This window comes from Juglans microcarpa x Juglans regia, chromosome 7S (genome assembly GCF_004785595.1).
Source record: "Juglans microcarpa x Juglans regia isolate MS1-56 chromosome 7S, Jm3101_v1.0, whole genome shotgun sequence".
In the NCBI taxonomy this organism is placed as follows: Eukaryota; Viridiplantae; Streptophyta; class Magnoliopsida; order Fagales; family Juglandaceae; genus Juglans; species Juglans microcarpa x Juglans regia.
The window spans coordinates 877,988-890,130 of record NC_054607.1 but is presented as its reverse complement, the minus strand read 5'-3'; the positions used below and the strand labels follow the sequence as shown (position 1 = coordinate 890,130).

At 36.9% G+C, this 12,143-nt stretch overlaps 2 protein-coding genes across 2 annotated transcripts; both read right to left on the bottom strand.

Annotated features, from left to right (window-relative positions):
* Positions 1 to 32: 32 nt before the first annotated feature.
* Positions 33 to 6,728, bottom strand: LOC121240963 (probable ADP-ribosylation factor GTPase-activating protein AGD11). Its single transcript, XM_041138483.1, has 11 exons — positions 6,429 to 6,728; positions 6,234 to 6,299; positions 6,007 to 6,143; positions 4,749 to 4,829; positions 3,924 to 4,008; positions 3,023 to 3,098; positions 2,542 to 2,705; positions 2,229 to 2,463; positions 1,541 to 1,657; positions 1,347 to 1,442; positions 33 to 742 (listed from the first exon to the last, which is right to left on the bottom strand). Exons 3-11 carry the CDS (start codon positions 6,053 to 6,055, stop codon positions 461 to 463), a joined length of 1,185 nt encoding a protein of 394 aa, XP_040994417.1. The 5' UTR covers positions 6,056 to 6,143; positions 6,234 to 6,299; positions 6,429 to 6,728; the 3' UTR covers positions 33 to 460.
* Positions 6,729 to 8,440: 1,712 nt separating this feature from the next.
* LOC121240961 (uridine 5'-monophosphate synthase) lies at positions 8,441 to 11,900 on the bottom strand. The gene is made up of 6 exons (XM_041138479.1): positions 10,926 to 11,900; positions 10,481 to 10,564; positions 9,742 to 9,824; positions 9,558 to 9,645; positions 9,163 to 9,417; positions 8,441 to 8,851 (listed from the first exon to the last, which is right to left on the bottom strand). The coding sequence occupies exons 1-6, from the start codon at positions 11,721 to 11,723 to the stop codon at positions 8,723 to 8,725; spliced, it is 1,437 nt and encodes a 478-aa protein (XP_040994413.1). The 5' UTR covers positions 11,724 to 11,900; the 3' UTR covers positions 8,441 to 8,722.
* Between the last annotated feature and the right edge of the window lie 243 nt (positions 11,901 to 12,143).

Here is a 12,143-nt window from a genome sequence, read left to right as displayed (position 1 = left end):
TTAGTGGAATATATTCATCATAATTCTGTGTATGGAAACACTAAAAAATCTGTCTCATTGATTTTTAAGACAATCTCAAGTCCGACTGCCTGGTGAAATTCAGAACCTGGTTATAAGAATGAAATACATGTATCTCCCATTTAAAGGATTCTCAGACATCATGGCTGTATATCGATTCAAGTCGACTGGATAATATTGAAATACAGTCTCTGTTAAGAATGACAAAACTGAAGTGGGAAGGTAGAGCTTTATGCATAATCTCCAAATCTTTTTGAAAAATAGTTGCACAGCCCTATATGTTTACATGCCGTATTACTCACCTTTTCAGGCTTTCAGCTTGGTTGTTAAGAGGAATTGGTTAGAATTTGTGTATTGAGAAGAATCGATGTTTTGCCCTTAACACATATGAGGATAAACTTGACTGGGCTATGGTGTATTCACTAACTTCTAATTATGCCTGCTATTGAGTAAGAGGAACACACTCAAGCTCAATCTCCAGCACGCCTCTCTCAACCTTCTGCAGTCTCAGACTGATTTCCTGTCTGACCCTCCCATCTTCTAGGTTGATGACACTATCTTTTACCAGGGTGTTATCCTTGCTTGCCAACCACTTCCCAAGCTGCATCGACTCATTGATCATGGAGTTCTCATAGGCTTTGGCAGCAACAACGAGGGGTTGAATGTCAATTTCGGCCTCACCCATGAAATCATCATTCTTGAATGTATCTTTGTCATAGACAAGCTGAATAAAATCATTCAAAAGAAAAAAAGGTATTAACAAAAGCTGGAGGTTTTACATCTCATGCCAGTGTCACCGTGCAAGTAATGTCTCACCTGATGAGAACAACTTCTCCCTCCCCGCCCCAAAAAAAAGAAGCATGATGAGAACAAAAATAAACCAGAAAAGGGTGGTAAACTGTACTACGAAATTCATCTTAGAATGTGTTAAAGATTTCTTTTACTTGTATTCCATTTTCTTGGCCACTGGATTTCTAAGGAGGTTCTGTCTTGGCAATTAAGGGAGCCAATTCGCAGAGTCATATTTCTCTAGCAAGAAAGGCCCTAAGAAAAGATTATCCTGCCTAAAAGGTTCACTTATATTGAATGAAATAAGAAGCTCTTATCCTATCTAATTGCCTCCCAAGGCAAGTATGCAGGTGGAATAAGTAACACACGTTCTATCCAGGAAAGGATCAATTGGTCTCATATGGAAGGAGTGCCTTTGGCAATAAATGACAGCCAAAAACTCTGACCAATATTTGCACAAGAATGGTCCCCATGGGATGGTCCAATTTTTGTTCATATGCTACTTTTTAAATGATTTCACACCATAAAATTCAACATACCACTTTTAGAGGAGGAATGTTTTCTGGAATTGACAGCATCAGGCTTTCATTCCACACTGGATTCAGGTTACTCTTGATGACACGTGTCTTTACTGACTGCAATAAATATATTTGGAGGAGTTATATTATAAACACAGAGGTATCTATTTCTTAGTGAAAGAAAATAGTAAAAATGTCGAGGATAAGAGGCTCACTTGATGACCAAGAGCAAGGATGACATAGGGGTCACTAGTCATAACATCCCGGATAGCTAGATTGGTGCCTCTAACCACATTGACCTTTATCAATCCAATGAATTCAACCATGCCTACCTATAAAGTGTACATTTAAAGAAATAAGATTCAGTACCCATATCAAGCCAAAATTTGAATTTGGATAACATATTTTAATGCCTTTTCTTTCAATCAAGTTGTTTAATATAAAATAACTTCTGCTTCCCATTTCATTTTCCAAAGTAGACAAGAACGAATGAAAACTTATATCATGGAGGGAATATAAAGTTTTAATATCATTATTACTCAGATCCGTGTATGTGTAATTCCAGATGCCTTCGAATGCTAGAACTTTCTATTCACAATTTTTCTAAAGGGCCTAAATGTTTGTCCATTCTCATTGCAAAGAAAAACGACGAATTTATGTGTTTTTGCATGTACCCGGGATCAATTCAAAATGTATCTCAGAAATATGGGAATTGTCGTATCTCTTCAAAGGAGTGTTTTGGGGTTTAGAAAAAATCAACCCAAAATTCTCCAACCATAAGAATGAAAAGAAAATGAAATTTCCAGTCACATATTATATTTCCAAAGCCAGATGCAAAAACAAGTTCATCCAATCACCAAGTACCTGATAAGAAATGCATTAACCAAATAAAGAAGTCGTTACCAATAAGTTGCTCTTCTTAGAGGCCTTGTACTCATTGTCTTTTCTTCCCCAGTTGCTGCAAAATGCCTGGCCAATACGATTTCTAGTTGTTTGTTTCTCATATTGTTTCTTATCTTGGGCAGAGTAAGTGCTCAAAGAACTGCTTGGGGTTGATGAGCTCCTTTTATGAGATGGTGAGAAGGGGCAGGACATCGAATCATCAGAATTCAGAAATTCTAGCTGCTCATATTTTCTCCTGAGTATTCAGGAACATCTTGGATTTAGATAGGGATATGCTTCATTCACAAGTATGATAAGTACTGTAATTCATTACCTAATAAAATTAACCCGGTCCTCAATAGAGGACTCTGGTTTTGGTTTCTTAAGTTTATCTGGAATGCAAGCTTCATACTTCCTGTTAACTTCAGAATTTCCACCCAGAATTTCCAAAGCCTCAACTTGTTCATCTGTCCATTCGTCTAGCTTCATCGACAGAACCTGACACAGTTGCACATGAAATGAGAACATCCAATTCCAGACTTCATCAGAGGGGTGGGGCAAGAGTATGGCAGCAATAGTTGCAATAAAGCCTGTTATTTGGGTGGTGATTCCTGCTTGTTACATCCATATCAGCACACACACTCTCTCTCTCTCTCTCTCTCTCTAGTTCCATGAACTAAGATCCATATTCAATAAAATTCAAAAGTCTCAAAGTGGACAGATGATGCCAATGCAAAGTTATGTGATCTCTAACTAGGGAATTCTGTTTTAGAAGACTATGTCAAGGAACATATTTGGGTACCATGGAACCATACCTTTGAAATATGCACACCAAGGCTTCTATGTACACCGGAACACTTGATACAAATAAATACTCCGAGACTTAAGGATCTGACATCGACCAGATATAATTAGGATGCAAGCAAATATGAGCTATTGATTTGCCAAAAATAAACTTCACTGAACATCATGAGACTCTGGAGTTTCCCTTCTCCATTAATCATTGAGAAATCATAAGATCTGTATTCTGAATGATAGCATCATTGAAATAAGATCATGCAATAATGATTCATCTTTAATCATAACAATAACAGCAGTACTTCAGAGAGAGAGAGAGAGGATTCCTTTCCAATAAGAAGAATATAAAAGATTCAGTGGCAATGAAATAGAAAAAAAAAACATGTGAAGCAAAAGCTATATTTATTTTCAGAGGAGTCCAACTGTTCTGGGAACCCTTTCACTAGACACACCTCTTACCCGAGCCATCCACTTCTACGATTTGCCGAATATGTTGAAGATAGTGCTTAACAACTGGGATGGAGTGCATGCCATTCCTCTCGAATGACATGCATAACCTACTTAGGAACATTCAAGGGAGCCATTAGCTCGGCTTCAGGTTTATATTCCAGCTGAAACGCACAAAAAAGTGGTGGTTTTGCCAGATGTACTTAATTTTCAAGCTTGACCTAGAACTTACTATGTTTTCATGTGGGAAGTGGAATCTAACAATTGATGGGGTGAGGCAGAACACCAAAGGTTTAGTTTTTAAGAGTGAAAAAGAGGGGGATTATGATCAAACTCATTGGTGACTGTGGCCTCCATGGAAGACCAAGTTTTGAAGCTCGGATTGCTACCAGAAGTGAAGCATTCTAGATTAGACATATACAATGAATTAGGAAATAAATAAATCCTATTTAACCTGATATGATAACTTACACCCATTTTGGATCAGGAGATCCACAATCTGCACAGAACATATTGCTGGATTGATGTGAAAGACTCTCCAACCTTTGTTGAGGACCTGATTAATAAAAACTATAAGTCTATGAAGTCATGCAAGGTTACATGAGCTTTATCAAGCAGTTCATTCACAAGATTTCATATGAGGTATCATGTCCTTTAAATACTGAGATTTGCATACCTATAAATCTTAAACGTCACAAAATTGAAGTACTTTACAGAGAGTGCACACGACAAGGCAAGCATTTACCAGCATTTTTGGCCGGAAATTCTTGAGAGAATGAAAAAATCATTCAGCGAAAGGAAAAAAATTCAGATTCCAGAGCAAATATATGGCATGAAAATCACCTATTTTGATACATATAATTTCCCTATGAGCAAGACCTGTGATCTAAAGTATTATATGAAATTGATAGCCAGCATTCATGCATAGGACATCAATTTACATGTGCATATAAATGAAGTTCACTTTAGCCTAGGAACCCAGAGTTTGGTAAACATCCAGCGAGAGAATAGTTTTCTAGCTCTCTTGTGAGAAACTAAGGAGCTTTAATAACTCAAAACACTTTTTCTTAAGTAATAACTTGACACACTTCATAGTGGTAATATAGTAACTTTAGTCGCTAATTAACCTTTTATTTTTCTGGGAACTAATCAGATTATATGTTTATAATTCCTTAAATAAGCCTCTGTTTCTTCATTCTTGTTTGTTTTCAATTGCTAATTGACATTCATAAAAAGGTTGAAAAGTTGGTTCAAGGGGTTTTAAACAAGAAATTTAAACATTAAGTCTCAACACACCGGAATATGACATTCGATCGCTTTGTAAACTCCAATTTGGTGTATCTGAACATAGGAGATCATATAAGCTTGACATTGAACCTACACGGAACATTTTTAATCATATAATCAGAACATCATTAAAAAAATAACGTTTGGCAAGAAGAAAGTACAATCACATCACGTGCTTCTTCTCCAAAAGAGTGCTATGTCTGATATCAAAAGAGGATAATGCTATTGACAATTGAATAGCATCAAGCAATCATGAAATGATACAATAAGCTTGAAGATCTAAAGAATGAGCAAAAACCAAAAAAGCTTACTAGTACATTGATAAGCACACCTTCCCAGAAGATGAAAAAAATAGATTGAAATGACTCTTTGCTTTTACTTGGGTATAATATGTAGCACACAAGTGATCACCTTACTCGACAGCAGATACTTGAACTTGAGAAAACAGATTTAAATTATCGAAATGCCTAAACTTCAAAATGAAAGAGCAACTATGGTTAATGCATATAAAAATCACTTCAAATGGACAAAACAATAAGGATTGGTCTTATAAAAAAACCATTAATATGGATATAGAAACTGGAACAATAACAATCCAGTGCCATTTATCTTGACAAACAGTTGAAAAGATGAGATTATGAGGGCCGTTTGTAATTTAAGCACAGAGTGCCAGGCAACTGTTATTGCTACAACACATGATCCCCAAATCCAACATACCAGGCTTACCTTGGCCAAGAGTTATCCAACGGAAGAGCACCATTGAACTAACATGGACAAGCAAATTTAGAATATTACAATACTTGACCACATGATCAAGTTTCTTAGAAACATTCTTATGGCTACCCTAAATACTCCAAAATGAGGCATCCCTGAGAACTTTCAAGGCCAAAAAACTTAAGCAGGCTCGTTAAGCCCATGTCTCATGAGCCGCCTGTGTACACAAAAGGCACACAGCTTTTGTTCCTGATCTATTTGAGCCCTCCTATGTATCAGCTCATGAGGCATATTTGTTCATGCGAGCCCAATCTTTAAAGGGGAAAATCACAAACTAAAAAAAAAAAAAAAAGATTATATGCTTTGCTTCTTTTTTATGTGGTTTTTAAACAAAATTTTTATAGAGTTCGCTTTTTCTATATATGACTTTGCTATGGTTTCCTACTCCAGATAATTTTACATAACGAGCAAAGATTCATGTTTCGCTATTGCAAAAGTAAATTTCCGGACACAAAATTCTGAAAAATATTTTCATACGTTAAAAAAAAAAAACCTGAAACATTGTCGGGATCACAATTCTCCCGCCGTCTAGACATCTCCATTCCTCCAATTTCCGCTACACAAATCACGAAAACTGCTATCTGAGAACAGCCATTTTATCATTTCCTTTGCTGCATCCAAATTTAGCAGCTGTCCAGGACAAATGCAATTCAAAAAACTTTATATGGAAAAATCACAACATATAAAACAGAAAAGAAAGGAGTATATATGATCTCTTACAAACAGAAACACTCGATTGCTAAATAATCTGAATGAAAACGAGGGTTCTTATGATCAGCTTCTTCCCTGCATGAAACAAAAAGGGTATTCAAAAGAAAAGTCAAAAATCAAACATGTAGGTGAGAAATATATATATATATGCCAGTGTTCAAAATTAACGAGAAAACAAGGTAAACGTCAACGAAAGACTCTTACAGATTAAGAAAAGCATATTTTGGCTCAGGAAGGCTCAAACTTTGGGATCATGCAGAGGAAAAAGTGGAAGACGAAATGGATAAACAAACTCCAAAAAGGAACATGCGTTTATAACTTTCTTGCCTGAATGTAATTGGATGTTGGAAAGACAAGACAAGAAAGAAAATATTCAGGAAAATCAGAAGAGATCCATACGAGGAATCTGCTGCATTGGTTTTTTTTCCTTATATTTTCCCGTTATTTTTTTTCCAAAAAAAATTTTTCGTAATAATAATAGAATGCGAATGCCACCAAAGAAAATGTGGGAGAATCGTTGGGGAATGAACTAGTCCTGCTGGTTGATTCTTCAACGAGCGGCGGGCGCATACATGTTCAGTTAGAACAAGTCCCACGTGCACCTTCGCGCGTACGTCTGACACCCAATAAATTATAATCGTGTGTATATAATTAATATATATATAATTATATGTCATTTTTTTTGTATAAATCGTAAAATCACTTCATTATCTACAAATTATTATGTTCTTTTATGAATATTTCATTTTTCATCTTGCCATGTTTAATTTTGTACTTTTTTTATTCATAAACTATCCTCGAACAATCTAATTTATCCTCTGATTTTCGATTTTAATTTTGATTATTTTCAATATGGACTTCAAAAATCTTACAAAGTAGAATTTAATAATGCTAAGAAAATTGGAAAAAAAAATATAGAAGATGAAATAGATTAGGACAAGTTTCAAAACTTTGTTTTCATTCTTTAATTAAAAATTAAAAATTTTCTTTAAAAAATGAGAAATATTAGGATAGGATCAAAAGGGAGGTGTTGGGTAATGGCGCGTGAGAGTGATTGGATAAGGCTGCCAATATATTTTTATTTATTTATGGAACCTGCTACGTGCGCGTGAGAGTGCTCGGTATAAGTCTAAAACATATTTTAGTCTTGTCCACATCTTGACGTTGCCAACAATCCACAATCTATGCTTTTTCTGGTAACCGGGCCGGGTCAATCTTAATTGGATCATTTATTCGATCAACCCTCGAGTCTTGCGTGAGTCAAATTTTTTGTATTCTCTATTTTTTTTTCTTCTTTAATGAAAAATGAGTGATTTTAAATAAATCCAAACAATAAAAATGAAAATAAACATTCTAAGAAGTGTTGCGGCTACAAAATAATAATAATAATAATAAATTTACAAACTGACATAACTTCATATCATATGTTAGATCTACTTTATAATAAATATAATTTTACCATCTAACGTTTATAATAAGTCATGTTAATTTGTAAATTTATTTTTATAAAATCTCTTTGTACTTAAAATATTTCTTTTTCCAAATATCATTATATGCATTTTCTTTCTTTCCTTTTTTACTTTAGATATGACTTTTTGGATTGTCCAAAAATATATTTTTTTCCTTAATTAAAACCCCATGTTTTCTGTAAATTTAATATGAAATTTCTCAAATTTCAACTCATTTTGTTTTCTATCCACCAACATCAATTCCCTGGTCTAAAGCTTTTTCTTTGAGTGTCACATTTTCAAACAACAAAATAAGATTTAACAAACCATAGAATATTTTTCGAGAATGAATTATATCGGTCTAAGAAATTTGAATTTTTACCCCATTTGAACCAGGCAAATGCACCAAGAGCCTGATGGCCTGATAGCACATGACCCGGATCTCCAAATAGAAAACCTGGATTCGAAACCCCACCCCCTTTATAAAAAAAAATACCAGGCAAATGCATCTGGCAGCCTTCCAGATGTAGCACAACATCCTTAAATGAAAGACCAAAGCTCCAAGTAAAAGGTTCCAAACATGAAGAAACAAAACTTATGTACACGGTCCTGCACATTTCGATTCATGCCAAATCTGTTTCTAGCGTTCCTTGAAAAAATAATAGCAACCCATTTCTAAGAAACTATGATTGTCATTGGACATTTCATCTTTGGTTGTCAGTATCCCCATCGGCATCAATATTTTCATGCGAAGGAAACAAGTGTAAATAGTTTAAATTGTTGTTCTTCTCGTTCAAATTTCACAGATACAGAAGAAGTTTACCAATCTGATACCGCATTAAGCCTCTAACATGGTTTATATAAGTGTAATACAGACAAGAGGAGACTCAACGATTGCACGTACAAAAAGGCTTGCAAACATGTTATCAAGCAGAAGAAAAATGTGGCATTGCACCCAAAGATTTCATTCGAGTATGATTTTTATTCATCCATTGATTCAGAAACGATACAACCAGAAGTACACCAGGGGACCAGAACTATATAGAATCTTTAGGTGCATTTGGCCAAGTATGCATCCCACCCTTGTAGACGGTATTGCCGGGCTGCCTCTGCTGGGTTTGCCGCCTTTATGATTCCACGCCCCACAATTATTATGTCACTACCTCTATCATAGATGACCTGGAAGTGGAAGATGATTTTTCTCAGTCATGAAAGCTGCAACAATTCATCATCACAATAGAGAGAAATGCAACTCAAAAGTGCAGAGAAGAGTGATCATCAAATACAAGCCCATAGGAAGAATAAATCTGAGGGATTGTCATCCAATAATTTCCTCTTTGCTAATAATTCCAGAAATTGGAGCCCATTGAATGAAATTGCAAGAAGTCACGTTATTTTACACTTGATTCTTTATCTTTTGCCAAACAAAGAAAGAAAGAGAAAAAGTATCCCAACATGGAGAGAACAAGAGAACACCAGATGGAACTTACAGAATATGGAGTGTTGTATTGCTGGCCAAGTGCATCACCACCTGTTACCATTTGGACTCCAGGTGTGGCCTGAATGAGCGCTGGATTTATAGGTGCCCCTGGCCATGATGCTGGGTTAACCGAGATGAAGCCAACCACAAAATCAGAGTGATCCTCTGCAATTTTTATTGCTGCTGCTGTATAGTCTCCCTTGGCGAGGTTACCAGCTGAGCTCATTTCCGCAAGCAACAACAGGCCTCGACCACGAGGCAAACCCTAAGTACAGTCCAAAGAGTGGTTGAAATTAGAGTAGGATTCTTTTGAGGCCTTCCAATGGTCCAGCTACCAAGTAAAAGAAATATTAAAGCTATAAATCAGTTCCAAAAGTCAAAACAGTAAAAATGATTAGTTGAAACCTTTAGCTTCAGTCCATCAACAATTCCAGGACCAGAAATTATGTGAGCATTGACCATATCAGCCCAATCCAATATATGAAAGATACCTCTAGAATAAAAAAGGGGAAGCTGTCAGGCAAAGACAAAGATATAATAGAAATGGAATTAAAAAAAAAAAATAACAAGTGGAGGGAAGCTCATTCACCCTTCATACTGCATTGTCACTGTGTTACCAATGTCTGCAAACTTACGGTCTTCAAAGATCAAGAAATTATATTTATCAGCAATCTACAACAGAATAAACAAGTGAGTTAGATAAAATATGCAGCAAATTCAACTAAGCAAATGCTCATAAGAGCCACATGATATAAGACATGTTAATGTTCTCAAAAGCTAAAGTACCGTTAACATATTAACAAGGCCACCATCTCTCACCAAGTTTAGACATCGATGATGAAAACAACATATAACTTGGTTTCCAATTTAGAAAGAGAAAAATGTAATCACTTTATCATATTAACATGAAAAAGAAGTAAAAAAGAAAGAAAACAACTAAGGAGGTCAACATTCTTGAGCGATTTTAATATGCTGATCCATTTCTTCCTAATTAATAAGGCATTGCAACAATGACTGACGTTTTGTAATTGTACCTTAACCCCATAAAATATAGAAAGAGCCATTCAACTTCCTTAGGAAGTTCAATCGCACAATAAAGTAAACTATCCTTCAAACATCAAGTAACACTGCTACATTATGCAGAATATTTTATGTCAAACACCAACAAGCTTGTTAATGTCTAAATGTCCAAACATCAAGTAACATTTCTTCTTTGGTCCGACAACCCAATTAAACTTAATCTTGACGGCACATGTCATAAGACCAAATATCTGAAACAAACAAAAAATCGTCAAAGTAGAAAACAGAAGGAGATGAGCAAGTCATACGGAGCGAAGTTTAGAACCAAAATCTGGTGTGAAGTCGGGCAATATATCCACATGGGTTTTCAACATGCATATCTCCTGGCCAACCTGCATTAATATTTCAACAGAATAGCTGATGAAGAGGCATATAAGAAATGTAAAAATAAACACTATCTTCGACTTTCTATGTCGCCTGACGATAACCAATGAATGAATAGGGGCCAGTTTTTCAGGCCCAACCCAACTTCTTACTGACCGTACGTCCAAGGCTGCCTAGCAGCCCACGTGTGTCGGAGAAGATGCATCATCAATGAATCCATAATCTAGTAAATACGACAAAAACCCAAAAATGGTTTTCTTCCTAGTTCCTAGGATATAATACCAATTCTTGTACATCTACTTGCCCAGAAAATTTTTAGATTTTTTTTTTTTTCAGAAACTAACCGAAGGGTCTTTTTCTTCCCCATACCTTCTCGGCCAAGTCCAGCAACTCCTTGGCGGTCCCAACATCGGCAGCCAAACAGAGATTGCTCTCCTTCTCCACCATCACTTCAAACAGCCTCTTCCCCGTGGGATTCTTGGCCAGCTTGGCCCTCTCTCCAAACCCCAAAGCCTTAACACTGACCGGCTTCGGCTTCGGCTTCGGCACCGCCACCATCCTATTCTCCTCCAAGAATCTCAACACCAAGCCCTCCATCTCCTCCTCCACCTTCCCCTTCTCCCTCAGAATCCTCACCATCTCCGTCAGCTTGATCATCGCGTGGAGCTTAATCCCCTTCGCCTCGAGGTTCTCCCTCCCCCCCTGCTCGCGGTCGATCAGAACGACGGCGTCCTGGACCTTAAGCCCGGCGGCGCGCAAGGGTTCGGCGGTCTCGAGGACGGAGGCGCCGCTGGTGACGAGGTCCTCAATGACGAGGCAGGTCTGGTCCTTGGAGAAGACGCCCTCGATGGACTTAGCGGTGCCGTAGTCCTTAACCTCCTTGCGGCGCATGAGCATGGGAACATTGTGGGATACGGAGACGCAGGTGGCAATGGGGAGGGCGGTGTAGGGGACGCCGCAGACGACATCGTAGTGGGTGGAGGGAGGGAGGGAGGAGATTAGGGTTTGGGAGATTTGGGAAAGGAGGGTTGGGTAGGAGACGATGAGGCGGAGGTCGATGTAGATCGGGGAGAGGATGCCGGACTTAAGCTTGAAGTTGCCGAACTTGACGGCAGATATCTCGTGAAGTTGAAGGACCAAGGACTCCATGGACGGGGAAGATGACATTCTCAGAGTTACCTATTTGCGTTTGTTTCTGGCTCAATGTCCGTACGTGTGTGGGGGGTTTTGTGAGACTGGGGTTTCACACTTTTTCACAACTCACACTTCCACTACGTTTTTTTTGTGGAAAGTGGAAACACAATTGGGAATCTGGGATGGCATAATAGAAAGGAGTAATGTACGCATAATCATGGAGTGTAGAAACGTAGCTATTTTAGAATCCTACAAATTAAATTATGGACATGGAATAAAGACATTTAAATAAAATTATTCAATACTTGGTAAAATTTTATATATAAAATCTAAATTTTAAAATTTATTTTTTAAATTAAATTATATCATATAAGTATTTTATTAAATATATTTTACACACCGTGATATCAATTTAAGAATATAAATTTTTTAATATATTTTCAATTAATTTTC